Source organism: Panulirus ornatus, chromosome 51 (assembly GCF_036320965.1).
Source record: "Panulirus ornatus isolate Po-2019 chromosome 51, ASM3632096v1, whole genome shotgun sequence".
Classification (NCBI taxonomy): domain Eukaryota; kingdom Metazoa; phylum Arthropoda; class Malacostraca; order Decapoda; family Palinuridae; genus Panulirus; species Panulirus ornatus.
Window position 1 is genome coordinate 8,833,821 of NC_092274.1, and position 16,634 is coordinate 8,850,454.

General features: G+C 49.0%; 1 protein-coding gene across 1 annotated transcript in view; it reads left to right on the plus strand.

Annotated features, from left to right (window-relative positions):
- LOC139764750 (IQ and AAA domain-containing protein 1-like) overlaps positions 1–16,634 on the plus strand; it is a 118,619-nt gene that overhangs the window by 27,779 nt on the left and 74,206 nt on the right. Inside the window, exons 6-7 of the mRNA XM_071691614.1 lie at positions 1,822–2,021; positions 4,117–4,240. Coding sequence (XP_071547715.1) covers positions 1,822–2,021; positions 4,117–4,240 — 324 coding nt within the window. The remainder of the gene's footprint in view (positions 1–1,821; positions 2,022–4,116; positions 4,241–16,634) is intronic.

Here is a 16,634-nt window from a genome sequence, read left to right on the forward strand (position 1 = left end):
ATAGGTGCTCGGGGACTGCAAGGGACCGGTAGGTGCCCGGGGACTGGTGGGGACTGGTAGGTGCCTGGGGACTGCTAGGGACTGGTAGGTGCTTGGGGACTGCTGGGTATTGGCAGGTGCCCGGGGACTGCTGGGAACTGGTAGGTGCCCGGGGACTGGTGGGGACTGGTAGGTGCCCAGGGACTGGTACGTGCCCAGGGACTGGTGGGGACTGGTAGGTGCTCGGGGACTGCTGGGGACTGGTAGGTGCCCGGGGACTGGTGGGGACTGGTCGGTGCCCGGGGACTGGTGGGGACTAGTAGGTGCTCGGGGACTGCTGGGGACTGGCAGGTGCCCAGGGACTGGTGGAGACTGGTAGGTGCCCGGGGACTGGTGGGGACTGGTAGGTGCCCGGGGACTGGTGGGGACTGGTAGGTGCCCGGGGACTGGTGGGGACTGATAGGTGCTCGGGGACTGCAAGGGACCGGTAGGTGCCCGGGGACTGGTGGGGACTGGTAGGTGCCTGGGGACTGCTAGGGACTGGTAGGTGCTTGGGGACTGCTGGGTATTGGCAGGTGCCCGGGGACTGCTGGGAACTGGTAGGTGCCCGGGGCCTGGTGGAGACTGGTAGGTGCCCGGGGACTAATGTGAAGTTGTAGGTGCCCTGGGAGTGCTTGGGAATGGTAGGTTCCCGGAGACTGTTTGGGACTGGTTGATGGCCGGGGATTGCTAGGTGCCCGGGGACTGCTGTGGACTGGTAGGTGCCCCGGGAACTTCTGGGGACTGGTAGGTGCCCGGGGACAACTGGGCACTGTTAGGTGGTCGGGGACCTCTGGGGACTGATTGGTGTCCGGGGACTGGTGGGGACCGGTAACTGTGTGAAGACTGCCGGGAGGAGGTGGGGAGGAGGGGGGGGGTAGAGGGACTGGGTAAGTGGCTGGTCTGTGTTGGGGACCGGGAGGGGGAGGGGACTGCTGGCCCAAGTAGGTCTCCCCCCCTCCCCCTGATGATGACGTCATTGTAAACATGGTGGAGGGTGGTGGTGATGACGTCACTGTAAACATGGTGGAGGGAGATGATGATGACGTCATTGTAAACATGGTGGTGGAGGGTGATGATGACGTCATTGTAAACATGGTGGAGGGTGGTGGTGATGACGTCACTGTAAACATGGTGGAGGAGGGAGATGATGATGACGTCATTGTAAACATGGTGAAGGAGGGTGATGGTAATGATGACGTCATTGTAAACATGGTGGAGGATGATGATGATGACGTCATTGTAAACATGGTGGAGGAGGGTGATGATGATGACGTCATTATAAACATGGAGGAGGTTGATGGTAATGATGACGTCATTATAAACATGGAGGAGGGTGATGGTAATGATGACGTCATTGTAAACATGGTGGAGGAGGGTGATGATGATGACGTCATTGTAAACATGGTGGAGGATGGTGATGATGACGTCATTGTAAAAATGGTGGAGGAGGGTGATGATGATGACGTCATTGTAAACATGGTGGAGGATGGTGATGATGACGTCATTGTAAACATGGTGAAGGAGGGTGATGGTAATGATGACGTCATTGTAACGTTACCATGGTGGATGATGATGATGATGACGTCATTGTAACCATGGTGGAGGAGGGTGATGATGATGACGTCATTGTTAACATGGTGGAGGATGATGATGATGACGTCATTGTAACCATGGTGGAGGATGATGATGATGATGACGTCATTGTAACCATGGTGGAGGATGGTGATGATGATGACGTCATTGTAAACATGGTGGTGGAGAGTGGTGATGATGACGTGGTGTTGTGGTGGTGCCTTGCAGTGTCCAGACCCGGAGGTGGATCGTGGGTGGAAGGGTAAGCTGAGGAAGGTGGAGGAGTGGAGGTACCTGGTGCAGGTGGAGCGGAGGCAGGAGCTAGAAGACCTCCAGAAACACACGCAGACCAAGATCGTGTACGAGGAGGGACCACACCTCATGACCACCATGGAAGACAAGATCCGTGAGTGGATCTTCCACAAGAAGTGAGTATGACGCCCCGCCCCCCGGGGGGCGCTCCAGGGGAAGGGGGGGGGGGAGGGGAACTTCCAACCAATCATGATCTCTGATATGTATGACATGCGTGCCCCACTGTCATGCATGATCTCTGATATGTATGACGTACGTGCCCCACTGTCATGCATAATCTCTGATATGTATGACGTACGTGCCCCACTGTCATGCATGATCTCTGATATGTATGACGTACGTGCCCCACTGTCATGCATGATCTCTGATATGTATGACGTACGTGCCCCACTGTCATGCATGATCTCTGATATGTATGACGTACGTGCCCCACTGTCATGCATGATCTCTGATATGTACGACGTACGTGCCCCACTGTCATGCATGATCTCTGATATGTATGACGTACGTGCCCCACTGTCATGCATGATCTCTGATATGTATGACGTACGTGCCCCACTGTCATGCATGATCTCTGATATGTATGACGTACGTGCCCCAATGTCATGCATGATCTCTGATATGTATGACATACGTGCCCCACTGTCATGCATGATCTCTGATATGTACGACGTACGTGCCCCACTGTCATGCATGATCTCTGACATGTATGACGTATATGCCCCAGTGTCATGCATGATCTCTGATATGAATGACGTACGTGCCCCACTGTCATGCATGATCTCTGATATGTATGACGTACGTTCTCCACTGTCATGCATGATCTCTGATATGTATGACGTACGTGCCCCACTGTCATGCATGATCTCTGATATGAATGACATACGTGCCCCACTGTCATGCATAATCTCTGATATGTATGACGTACGTGCCCCACTGTCATGCATGATCTCTGACATGTATGACGTATATGCCCCAGTGTCATGCATGATCTCTGATATGAATGACATACGTGCCCCACTGTCATGCATGATCTCTGATATGAATGACATACGTGCCCCACTGTCATGCATAATCTCTGATATGTATGACGTACGTGCCCCACTGTCATGCATGATCTCTGATATGTATGACGTACGTGCCCCACTGTCATGCATGATCTCTGATATGAATGACATACGTGCCCCACTGTCATGCATAATCTCTGATATGTATGACGTACGTGCCCCACTGTCATGCATGATCTCTGATATGTATGACATACATGCCCCACTGTCATGCATGATCTCTGATATGAATGACATACATGCCCCACTGTCATGCATGATCTCTGATATGTATGACATACGTGCCCCACTGTCATGCATGATCTCTGATATGTATGACGTACGTACCCCACTGTCATGCATGATCTCTGATATGTATGACGTACGTGCCCCACTGTCATGCATGATCTCTGATATGTATGTCGTACGTGCCCCACTGTCATGCATGATCTCTGATATGTATGACGTACGTGCCCCACTGTCATGCATGATCTCCGATATGTATGACGTACGTGCCCCACTGTCATGCATGATCTCTGATATGTATGACGTACGTGCCCCACTGTCATGCATGATCTCTTATATGTATGACGTACGTGCCACTGTCATGCATGATCTCTGATATGTATGACATACGTGACCCACTGTCATGCATGATCTCTGATATGTATGACGTACGTGCCCCACTGTCATGCATGATCTCTAATATGTATGACGTACGTGCCCCACTGTCATGCATGATCTCTGATATGTATGACGTACGTACCCCACTGTCATGCATGATCTCTGATATGTATGACGTACGTGCCCCACTGTCATGCATGATCTCTGATATGTATGACGTACGTGCCCCACTGTCATGCATGATCTCTGATATGTATGACGTACGTGCCCCACTGTCATGCATGATCTCTGATATGTATGACATACGTGCCCCACTGTCATGCATGATCTCTGATATGTATGACATACGTGCCCCACTGTCATGCATGATCTCTGATATGTATGACATACGTGCCCCACTGTCATGCATGATCTCTGATATGTATGACGTACGTGCCCCACTGTCATGCATGATCTCTGATATGTATGACATACGTGCCCCACTGTCATGCATGATCTCTGTCCTGTTCAAGTGTAACATCATCTCCGCATGACGTGTCAGGCACGAGACAGGCAAGTTCCCCGACCTGCCGGAGGAGGACGAGGGAGGCTCGTCCGCCATCGTCGGCTTGGCTCAACCCGACGATGACGTCACCAGCGAGGAGGCCAGGGCTCTGGAGAAGAAGGTGAGCTTATGTGATGAGGAGGTGAGCTTATGTGATGAGGATGGGAGCTTATGTGATGATGAGGAGAAGCGTATGTGATGAGGAGAGGAGCTTATGTGATTAGGAGGGGAGCTTATGTGATGAGGTGGGAAGCTTATGTGATGAGGAAGGGGAAGCTTATGTGATGAGGAGGTGAGCTTATGTGATGAGGGAGCTTATGTGATGAGGAGGAGAAACTTATGTGATGAGGAGGTGAGCTTATGTGATGAGAAGGGAGCTTATATGATGAGGTGGGAAGCTTATGTGATGAGGGGGTAAGCTTATGTGATGAGGAGGGGAGCTCATGTGATGAGGTGGGAAGCTTATCTGATGAATGGAGCTTATGTGATGAAGAGAGGGAGCTTATATGATGAGGTGGGGAGCTTATGTGATGAAGAGGGGAGCTTATGTGATGAAGAGGGGAGCTTATGTGATGAGGAGGGGAGCTTATGTGATGATGATGAGAGCTTATGTGATGAGGAGGGGAGCTTATGTGATGAGGTAGGAAGCTTATCTGATGAGGGGAGCTTATGTGATGAAGAGGGGAGCTTATATGATGAGGAGGGGAGCTTATGTGATGAGGAGGGGAGCTTATGTGATGAGGCGGGGAAGCTTATGCGATGAGAGGTGAGCTTATGTGATGAGGTGGGAAGCTTATGTGATGAGGAGGGGAGCTTATGTGATGAGGTGGGAAGCTTATGTGATGAGAAGGGGAGCTTATGTGATGAGATGGGAAGCTTATGTGATGAGAAGGGGAGCTTATGAGATGAGGGGAGCTTATGTGATGAGGAGGGGAGATTATGTGATGAGGTGGGAAGCTTATGTGATGAGAAGGGGAGCTTATGTGATGAGATGGGAAGCTGATGTGATGAGAAGGGGAGCTTATGTGATGAGGAAGGGAGCCTATGTGATGAAAAGGGGAGCTTATATGATGAGGAGGGAGCTTATGTGATGAGAAGGGGAGTTTATGTGATGATGTGGGTAGCTTATGTGATGAAGAGGGGAGCTTTTGTGGTGAGAAGGAGGCTTATGTGATGATGAGGAGAGCATATGTGATGAGGTGGGAAACTTATGTGATGAGGTGGGAGCTTATGTGATGAAGAGGGGAGCTTCTGTGATGAGGTGGGGAGCTTATGTGATGAGGAGGGTAGCTTATGTGATGAGAAGGGAGCTTATGTGATGAAGAGGGGAGCTTATGTGATGAATAGAGGAGCTTCTACGATGAGGAGGGGAGCTTATGTGATGAGGAGGGGAGCTTATGTGTTGAGGAAGGGAGCTTATGTGATGAGGAGGGGAAGCTTATGTGATGAGGAAGGGAGCTTATGTGATGTGGAGGGGAGCTTATGCGATGATGAGGTGAACTTTTATGATGAGGAGGGGAGCTAATGTGACGAGGAGGGGAAGCTTATGTGATGAGGAGGGGAAGCTTATGTGATGAGAAGGGGAGCCTAAGTGATGATTAGGGAAGCTTATTTAATGTGGAGGGGGTTTATGTGATGGAGAGGGGAGCTTATGTGATGAGGAAGGGAGCTTATGTGACGAATGAGTGGGTTCATATAATGCGTGTGACTCAGGTGGACACGCGCTTATGTGATGAGGAGAGCTTATGTGATGAGGAGGGGAGCTTATGTGACGAGAAGGGGAGCTTATGTGATGAGTAGGGGAGATCATGTGATGAGTGCGGGAGCTTATGTGATGAGTAGGAGAGATCATGTGATGAGTAGGGAGCTTATGTGATGAGTAGGGAGCTTATGTGGCGAGGAAGAGAGCCTATGTGATGAATAAGTGGGCTCATATAATGAGTGTGACTCATGTGGACGCGAGCTTATGTGATGAGTAAGGAAGATTATGTGATGAGTAAGGAAGGTTATGTGATGAGTAAGTGGGGTCATATAATGAGTGACTCAGGTGGACACGAGCTTATGTGATGAGAAGTTGATGTCTGTGTCTCATAAAGCATCATTCAGGAAGATTCAATAGTAAGCAACAGTAAGCAACAGTAAGCAACAGTAAGCAACAGTAAGCAACAGTGAGCAACAGTTAGCAAAAGTAAGCAACAGTAAGCAACAGTAAACAACAGGCGTCAACAGTATGTACCGCCACCTGGAATATGTTTCACATTATGATTTACACGTTCAATGAAGCCAAAAGTGTTAAGTATTATAAGTTGGCCACAGAAGTGGTCAGTGGGTATTATATTAATGACACAGACAATGTCTTCCAATAGTACAAAGACATATATATATATAAAGACATGCATTCGTGAATGAAGGAATGAAGGAATGAAGGAATGAAGGAATGAAGGAATGAATGAATGAAGGAATGAATGAGTTTTCATTTAAGTGTGTAAGAAATACCTCCATCTTACTGAGTGACCAAGTTTACAAATGTGTGTGGAATGTGTTGATGTTTGTGGCTGTCTCGTGTGAGGGTCTGCCTCATACTGGACCATCATCCTAACCTCACCTCACAACCAGCTGTTCCTGCTACAGCTGCTGCACTCACTGCAGCTGCTGCACTCACTACAGCTGCTGCTACAGCTGCTGCACTCAGCTGTTCCTCATGCTCCACAATATGATCAAAATGATAAATATGATGTTAAATCTAAACATCCCATGACATCTCAGCCATCTGCTTACCTTGCTGTAGTGGGATAGTCCCAAGGATGGTCCTCCCCTGCTGTAGTGGGATAGTCCCAAGCATGGTCCTCCCCTGCTGTAGTGGATAGTCCCAAGCATGGTCCTCCCCTCCTGTAGTGGGATAGTCCCAAGCATGGTCCTCCCCTGCTGTAGTGGGATAGTCCCAAGCATGGTCCTCCCCTGCTGTAGTGGGATAGTCCCAAGCATGGTCCTCCCCTGCTGTAGTGGGATAGTCCCAAGCATGGTCCTCACCTGCTGTAGTGGGATAGTCCCAAGCATGGTCCTCCCCTGCTGTAGTGGGATAGTCCCAAGCATGGTCCTCCCCTGCTGTAGTGGGATAGTCCCAAGCATGGTCCTCCCTGCTGTAGTGGGATAGTCCCAAGCATGGTCCTCCCTGCTGTAGTGGGATAGTCCCAAGCATGGTCCTCCCCTGCTGTAGTGGGATAGTCCCAAGCATGGTCCTCCCTGCTGTAGTGGGATAGTCCCAAGCATGGTCCTCCCTGCTGTAGTGGGATAGTCTCAAGCATGGTCCTCCCCTGCTGTAGTGGGATAGTCCCAAGCATGGTCCTCCCCTGCTGTAGTGGGATAGTCCCAAGCATGGTCCTCCACTGCTGTAGTGGGATAGTCCAAGCATGTCCTCCGGCTGTAGTGGGATAGTCCCAAGCATGGTCCTCCCCTGCTGTAGTGGGATAGTCCCAAGCATGTCCCTCCCCTGCTGTAGTGGGATAGTCCCAAGCATGGTCCTCCCCTGCTGTAGTGGGATAGTCCCAAGCATGGTCCTCCCTGCTGTAGTGGGATAGTCCCAAGCATGGTCCTCCCTGCTGTAGTGGGATAGTCCCAAGCATGGTCCTCCCCTGCTGTAGTGGGATAGTCCCAAGCATGGTCCTCCCCTGCTGTAGTGGGATAGTCCCAAGCATGGTCCTCCCCTGCTGTAGTGGGATAGTCCCAAGCATGGTCCTCCCCTGCTGTAGTGGGATAGTCCCAAGCATGGTCCCTCCCCCTGCTGTAGTGGATAGTCCCAAGCATGGTCCTCCCCTGCTGTAGTGGGATAGTCCCCAAGCATGGTCCTCCCCTGCTGTAGTGGGATAGTCCCAAGCATGGTCCTCCCCCTGCTGTAGTGGGATAGTCCCAAGCATGGTCTCCCCTGCTGTAGTGGGATAGTCCAAGCATGGTCCTCTCCCTGCATGTAGTGGGATAGTCCCAAGCATGGTCCTCCCCTCCTGTAGTGGGATAGTCCCAAGCATGGTCCTCCCCTGCTGTAGTGGGATAGTCCCAAGCATGGTCCTCCCGCTGTAGTGGGATAGTCCAAGCTGGTCCTCCCTGCTGTAGTGGGATAGTCCCAAGCATGGTCCTCCCCTCCTTGTGTGGGATGTCCCAGCATGGTCTCCTCTGTAGTGGGATGTCCCAAGCATGTCTCCCTGCTGTAGTGGATAGTCCAAGCATGGTCCTCCCCTGCTGTAGTGGGATAGTCCCAAGCATGGTCTCTGTAGGCATGCATATCCTCCCCTGCTGTAGTGTGGACATCCTCATCTTATGGATCCTCCCCTCTGTAGTGGATAGTCCCAAGTCCTGTGTGTGACTCTCCCCTGCTGTAGTGGAATCTCCCAAGCATGAGGTCCTCCCCCTGTAGTGGATAGTCCCAAGCATGGTCCTCCCCTGCTGTAGTGGGATAGTCCCAAGTATGGATCCTCCCTCCTGTAGTGGGATAGTCCCAAGCATGGTCTCTCCCCTCGCTGTAGTGTGGAATATCCCCAAGCATGGTCCTCCCCTGCTGTAGTGGATAGTCCCAAGATGTCCTCCCCTGCTTAGTGTGACATGTCCCAAGTAGTGTGATCTCCTCCCTCTGTAGTGGACATGTCCCTCCTGTAGTGTGACCTCCCTCCTGCTGTAGTGGATATCCCACCCGTAGTGTGCACCTCCCCTCTGTAGTGTGACTCTCCCTCAAGTAGTGTGCTCCTCCCTCTGTAGTGTGACTACCTCCTCCTGTAGTGTGACATCCTCCCCTCCTGTAGTGTGACATCCTCCCCTCCTGTAGTGTGACATCCTCCCCTCCTGTAGTGTGACATCCTCCCCTCCTGCAGTAGTGACATCCTCCCCTCCTGTAGTGTGACATCCTCCCCTCCTGTAGTGTGACATCCTCCCCTCCTGTAGTGTGACATCCTCCCCTCCTGTAGTGTGACATCCTCCCCTCCTGTAGTGTGACTCATCCTCCCCTCCTGTAGTGTGACATCCTCCCCTCCTGTAGTGTGACATCCTCCCCTCCTGTAGTGTGACATCCTCCCCTCCTGTAGTGTGACATCCTCCCCTCCTGTAGTGTGACATCCTTCCCCTCCTGTAGTGTGACATCCTCTCCTCCTGTAGTGTGACATCCTCCCCTCCTGTAGTGTGACATCCTTGGGACATCCTCCTCCTGTAGTGTGACGATCTCTCCCCTCCTGTAGGTGACATCCTCCCCTCCTGTAGTGTGACATCCTCCCCTCCTGTAGTGTGACATCCTCCCCTCCTGTAGTGTGACATCCTCCCCTCCTGTAGTGTGACATCCTCCCCTCCTGTAGTGTGACATCCTCCCTCCTGTAGTGTGACATCCTCTCCCTCCTGTAGTGTGACATCCTCCCCTCCTGTAGTGTGACATCCTCCCCTCCTGTAGTGTGACATCCTCCCTCCTGTAGTGTGACATCCTCCCCTCCTGTAGTGTGACATCCTCCCCTCCTGTAGTGTGACATCCTCCCCTCCTGTAGTGTGACATCCTCCCCTCCTGTAGTGTGACATCCTCCCCTCCTGTAGTGTGACATCCTCCCCTCCTGTAGTGTGACATCCTCCCCTCCTGTAGTGTGACATCCTCCCCTCCTGTAGTGTGACCATCCTCCCTCCTGTAGTGTGACATCCTCCCTCCTGTAGTGTGACATCCTCCCCTCCTGTAGTGTGACATCCTCCCCTCCTGTAGTGTGACATCCTCCCCTCCTGTAGTGTGACATCCTCCCCTCCTGTAGTGTGACATCCTCTCCTCCTGTAGTGTGACATCCTCCCCTCCTGTAGTGTGACATCCTCCCCTCCTGTAGTGTGACATCCTCCCCTCCTGTAGTGTGACATCCTCTCCTCCTGTAGTGTGACATCCTCCCCTCCTGTAGTGTGACTCATCCTCTCCTCCTGTAGTGTGACATCCTCCCCTCCTGTAGTGTGACATCCTCCCCTCCTGTAGTGTGACTCATCCTCCCCTCCTGTAGTGTGACATCCTCCCCTCCTGTAGTGTGACATCCTCCACTCCTGTAGTGTGACATCCTCCCCTCCTGTAGTGTGACATCCTCCCCTCCTGTAGTGTGACATCCTCCCCTCCTGTAGTGTGACATCCTCCCCTCCTGTAGTGTGACATCCTCCCCTCCTGTAGTGTGACATCCTCCCCTCCTGTAGTGTGACATCCTCTCCTCCTGTAGTGTGACATCCTCCCCTCCTGTAGTGTGACATCCTCCCCTCCTGTAGTGTGACTCATCCTCCCCTCCTGTAGTGTGACATCCTCCCCTCCTGTAGTGTGACATCCTCCCCTCCTGTAGTGTGACATCCTCCCCTCCTGTAGTGTGACATCCTCCCCTCCTGTAGTGTGACATCCTCCCCTCCTGTAGTGTGACATCCTCCCCTCCTGTAGTGTGACATCCTCCCCTCCTGTAGTGTGACATCCTCCCCTCCTGTAGTGTGACATCCTCCCCTCCTGTAGTGTGACTCATCCTCCCCTCCTGTAGTGTGACATCCTCTCCTCCTGTAGTGTGACATCCTCCCCTCCTGTAGTGTGACTCATCCTCTCCTCCTGTAGTGTGACATCTTCCCCTCCTGTAGTGTGACATCCTCCCCTCCTGTAGTGTGACTCATCCTCCCCTCCTGTAGTGTGACATCCTCCCCTCCTGTAGTGTGACATCCTCCCCTCCTGTAGTGTGACATCCTCCCCTCCTGTAGTGTGACATCCTCCCCTCCTGTAGTGTGACATCCTCCCCTCCTGTAGTGTGACATCCTCCCCTCCTGTAGTGTGACAGTGTCCACCATTTGACCCACCTGCCGCCCCTTACTGAGATGATATTGACCATGTTGGTTGGTGATGAGCCTCCGTGTACAGTGATGACCGTGGTGTTCATCATAACCAGGTATTGTCTTCCTCCTCCGCCAGGGCACTTCATCAGGAACGCTTCTGGACGTAAGAGCCCACAACCCGGTATTTAAAACTCCACCTCAACATATGAGACATTCTCGAGGATTTCTGAACAATATATTATGCTTAATCTGTATTGATTCAGCTTCCCATTTTGACTTATATATATATTGTAGAAAGAATACTTCCCACTTATTCCCCGCGTGTCGTAAAGGTGGCGGGAGCGGGGGGCTAGAAACCCTCCCCTCCTTGTATTTTAACTTTCTAAAAAGGGAAACAGAAGAAGGGGTCACGCGGGGAGTGCTCATCCTCCTCGGACGCTCAGACTGGGGTGTCTAAATGTGTGTGGATGTAACCAAGATGTGAAAAAAGGAGAGATAGGCAGTATGTTTGAGGAAAGGAACCTGGATGTTTTGGCTCTGAGTGAAACGAAGCTCAAAGGTAAAGGGGAGGAGTGGTTTGGGAATGTCATGGGAGTAAAGTCAGGGGTTGGTGAGCGGGCATGAGCTAAGGAAGGAGTAGCACTACTCCTGAAGCAGGAGTTGTGGGAGTATATGATAAAATGTAAGAAAGGAAACTCTAGATTGATGTGGGTAAAACTGAAATTGGATGGAGAGAGGTAGGTGATTGTTGGTGCCTATGCACCTGGTCATGAGAAGAAAGATCATAAGAGGCAAGTGTTTTGGGAGCAGCTGAGTGAGTGTGTTAGCAGTTTTGATGCACGAGACCGGGTTATAGTGATGGGTAATTTAGATGCGAAGATGGGTAATGTGGCATTTGAGGGTATAATTGGTGTACATGGGTTGTTCAGTGTTGTAAATGGAAATGGTGTGGAGTCTGTGGCTTTGTGTGCTGAAAAAAAGACTGTTGATTGGGAATACCTGGTTTAAAAAGAGTGATATACATAAGTATGCGTATTGTTACGAATTCAAATATAATATATTCGGACAAGGTCGCCAGTAACATATATTTGTTACGAGTAATCTATTGGTCCTCGTCTTCCTGCAAGGACGCTAGCTTCGTTACGTTTCACAACGGGATAACACGATCAGAAGTTATGGGATTGAATTAAAAGACCAGCACTACATTAACTGTACTTATAATGAAAGAATGCAGGTGTACAAAGATAAACACATAAATCAGGCATTTAACATTTAGCACTAGTTAACATTCCAGGTAAGATTTCAAGCCAGGAGGTCTCTTTCCTCTATAACGATTTGTTCGATAACATTACACTTAGATAGACCTGACGTGACACAGTAAACAACATCGTAACACTTAGCTACCTATCGTGACACAGTAAACATCTTACAAACTGGGGCAGCGGTGGCTACAGGGTTCGAGACAGGGAAAGCTCACATTACCTTTGCTGGCGGGCTCGAGTCTGCTGAAGGAATCGAGTCCCAGACGATCGTCTGAGCCTTTTAACTGAAGGACCAGCAGGGTAAGAACAGCTAGCCACGCCTCGACCCACCTTGTTACCCTATGGTGCCACCCTTGATTGGTCATGGGCCTAAGGCCCACCGAGGATTGGAGGAGGGTGGCTCCAAGTGCCACTCCTACTTGGCTGGAGGGCCACTGGTACATCGGTGATTGGAGGTTAGGTTCGTCCCACATCGTGAGAGGGGCAGCTGAAGGGATGTCTGATCACTTTCTTGTGGAGGAGAAGGTGAAGATTTGTAGAGGTTCAAAAAAGAAGAGAAAATGTTTGGGGTGAAGAGAGTGGTGAGAGTAAGAGAGCTTGGGAAGGAGACTTGTGTGAGGAAGTACCATTAAACATTGAGTGTAGAATGGCAAAAAGTGAGAGCAAATGATGTGAGGAGTGTGATGAGGAACGGGATGTGTTTAAGGAAGCAGTGATGGCATGTGCAAAAGATGCATGTGGCATGAGAGGTGGGCAAATTATAAAATGGTAGTGAGGAGTGGGATGAAGAAGTAATGTCGTTAGTGAAAGAGAAAAAAGAGAAGTTTGAAAGAATCTTGCAAGGAAGGAGTGCAAATGACTGGGAGATGTATAAAGAAAGCGGCAGGAGTTCAAGAGAAAGGTGCAAGGGTTGAAAAAGAGGGCAAATGAGAGTTGGGGTGAGAGAGTATCATTAAATTTTAGGGAGAATGATAAGATGATTTGCAAGGAAGTAAATAACGTGCGTAAGACAAGAGAAAAAAAGGGAATATTGGTGAAGGAGGCAAGTGAGGAGGTATTAACAGGTAATGATGAAGTGAGAAAGAAATGGAGTGAGTATTTTGAAGGTTTGTTGAATGTGTTTGATGATAGAGTTGCAGATATAGGGTGTTTTGATCTGGGGTGGTATGCGAAGTGAGAGGGTCAGGGAGAATGGTTTGGTAAAGAGCGAAGAGGTAGTGAAAGCTTTGCGGAAGATGAAAGCCGGCAAGGCGGCGGGTTTGGATGGTATTGCTATGGAATTTATTAAAAAAGGGGGTGACTGTGTTGTTGACTGGTTGGTGAGGATATTCACTGTATGTGTGGTTCATGGTGAAGTGCCTGAGGATTGGAGTATTGCATGCATAGTGCTATTGTACAAAGGCAAAGGGGATAAAGGTGAGTGTTCAAACTACAGAGGCATAAGTTTGTTGAGTATTCCTGGGAAATTATATGGGAGGGTATTGACTGAGTGGGTGAAGGCATGTACAGAGCATCAGATTCGAGAAGAACAGTGTGGTTTCCAAAGTGGATCAGGTGTTTGCTTTGAAGAATGTAGGTAAGAAATACTTAAAACAACAAATGGGTTTGTATGCAGCATTTATGGATCTGGAGAAGGCATATGATAAGGTTGATAAAGATGCTTTGATGGAAGGTCTTAAGAGTATATGGTGTGGGAAGTAAGTTGCTAGAAGACGTGAAAAGTTTTTACCAAGCATGTAACATGTGTACGAGTAGGAAGAGAGGAGAGTGGTTGGTTCTCAGTGAATGTCGGTTTGCAGCCTGGGTGTGTGATGTCTCCATGTTGTTTAATTTGTTTATAGATGGGGTGGTTAGGGAGATAAATGCAAGAGTTTTGGAGAGAGGGGCGAGTATGCAGTCTGTTGTGGATGAGAGGGCCTGGGAAGTGAGTGATTTGTTGTTCGCCGATGATACAATTTTAGTGGCTATTTGGTTGAGAAACTGTAGAAGTTAGTGACTGAGTTTGGTAAAGTGTGTGAAAGGAGAAAGTTGAAAGTAAATGAGAATAAGAGCAAAGTTATTAGGTTTAGTAGGGTTGAGGGGCAAGTCAATTGGAATGTAAGTTTGAATGGAGAAAAACTTGAGATATCTGAGAGTAGATTCAGCAGCGGATGGAACCATGGAAGCGGAATGAGTCACAGGGTGGGGCGAAGGTTCTGGGAGCGATGAAGAATGTGTGGAAGGAGAGAGCGTTATCTCGGACAGCAAAAATGGGCATGTTTGAAGGAATAGTAGTTCCAACAATGTAATATGGTTGCAAAGCATGACCTATATATATTGGGTTATACGGAGGAGGGTGGATGTGTTAGGAAATGTTTGAGGACAATATGTGGTGAGAGTTGACTTGATCAAGTAAGTGATTAAAGGCCCATATCTCTCTAAATCTTTTTAACTACATCCTTCCACCTCCAATTTGGCCTCCCACTTCTCCTCGTTCCCTCCACCTCTGACACATATATCCTCTTTGTCAACCTTTCCACACTCATTCTTTCCATATGTCCAATACCATTTCAACACACCCTCTTCTGCTCTCTTAACCACACTCTTTTTATTAACACAAATCTGTTTTACCCTTTCATTACTTACTTGATCAAACCACCTCACACCACATATTGCCCTCAAACATTTCACTTCCAAAATATCCACCCTCCTCCGCACATCCCTATCTACAGCCCATGCATCGCAACCATATAACATTGTTGGAACCACTATTCCTTCAAACATGCCCATTTTTTTTCCCCAAGATAACGTTCTCTCCTTTCACACATTCTTCATCGCTCCCAGAACCTTCGCCCCCTCCCCCACCCTATGACCCATCTCCTCTTCCATGGTTCCATTCGCTGCCAAATCCACTCCCAGATATCTAACACTTCACTTCCTCCAATTTTTCTCCATTGAAACTTACATCCCAATTAACTTGTCCCTCAACCCTACTGAACCTAGTAACCTTGCTCTTATTCTCATTTACTCTCAACTTTCTCCTTTCACACACTTTTCCAAACTCGGTCACCAAATTCTGCAGTTTCTCACCCGAATTAGCCACCAGCGCTGTATCATCAGCGAACATCAACTGACTCACTTCCCAAGCTCTCTCATCCTCAACAGACCGAATTCTCGTCCCTCTCCCCAAAACTCTTGCATTTACCTCCCTAACCACTCTATTTATGAACAAATTAAACAACCAACCATGGTGACATCATATACCCATGCCGTAGACTGATCTTCAGCGGGAACCAATCACTCTCCTCTCTTCCTACTCTTACACCCTTGATAAAAACTTTTCACTGCTTCTAGCAGCTTACCTCCCACACCATATACTCTTGAGACCGTCCACAAAACATCTCCAGCAAATCTATCATATACCCTCTCCAGATCTATAAATTCTACATATAAATCCATCTGTTTTTCTAAAAGTTTCTCATACACATTCTTCAAAGCAAACATCTAATCCACACATCCTCTACCACTTCTGAAACCACAATGCTCTTCCCCAATCTGATGTTCTGTACATGCCTTCACCCTCTCAATCAATACCCTCCCATATAATTTGCCAGGAATACTCAACAAACTTATACCTCTGTAATTTGAGCACTCACCTTTATCCCCTTTGCCTTTGTACAATGGCACTATGCACGTATTCCGAAAATGCTCAGGCACCTCACCATGAGTCATACATACATTGGATATCCTTACCAACCAATCAACAACACAGTTACTCCCCCATCTTTTTTTTGATAAATTCAACTGCAATACCATCCAAATCCGTCGCCTTGCTGGATTTCATCTTCCGCAAGGCTTTCACCACATCTCTCTTAACCAAACCATTCTCCCTAACCCTCTCACTTCGCACACCACCCCGACCAAAACACCCTATATCTGCCACTCTTGTCAAAAAACACATTCAACAAATCTTCAAAATACTCACTCCATCTCCTTCTTACTTCATCACTACCTGTTATTACTTCCCTACCTTGCCCCTTTCACAGATGTTCTCATTTGCTCTCCTGTCTTTCGCGCGTTATGTACCTCTTCCAAAATATCTTCTGTTGTTCCTAGAATTTAATGATACTCTCTCACTCCAACTCTAATTTGCCCTTCCCGTGTTAGCGAGGTAGCGTTAAGAACACAAGACTGAGCCTTAGAGGGAATATCCTCACTTGGCCCCTTTCTTTGCTCCTTCTTTCGGAAAAATTAAAGCGGAAGGTTAGGACTTCCAGCCCCGGCTTCCTTCCCTTTTAGTCGCCTTCTACGACACGCAGGGAATACGTGGCAAGTATTCTTTCTCCCATATATATATATATATATATATATATATATATATATATATATATATATATACGAATATAGTGCATATGAACGCGCACTTTCATAGAACATACAAACCTCCAATAACCAGGATCGAACCCGGGACCCCATGCG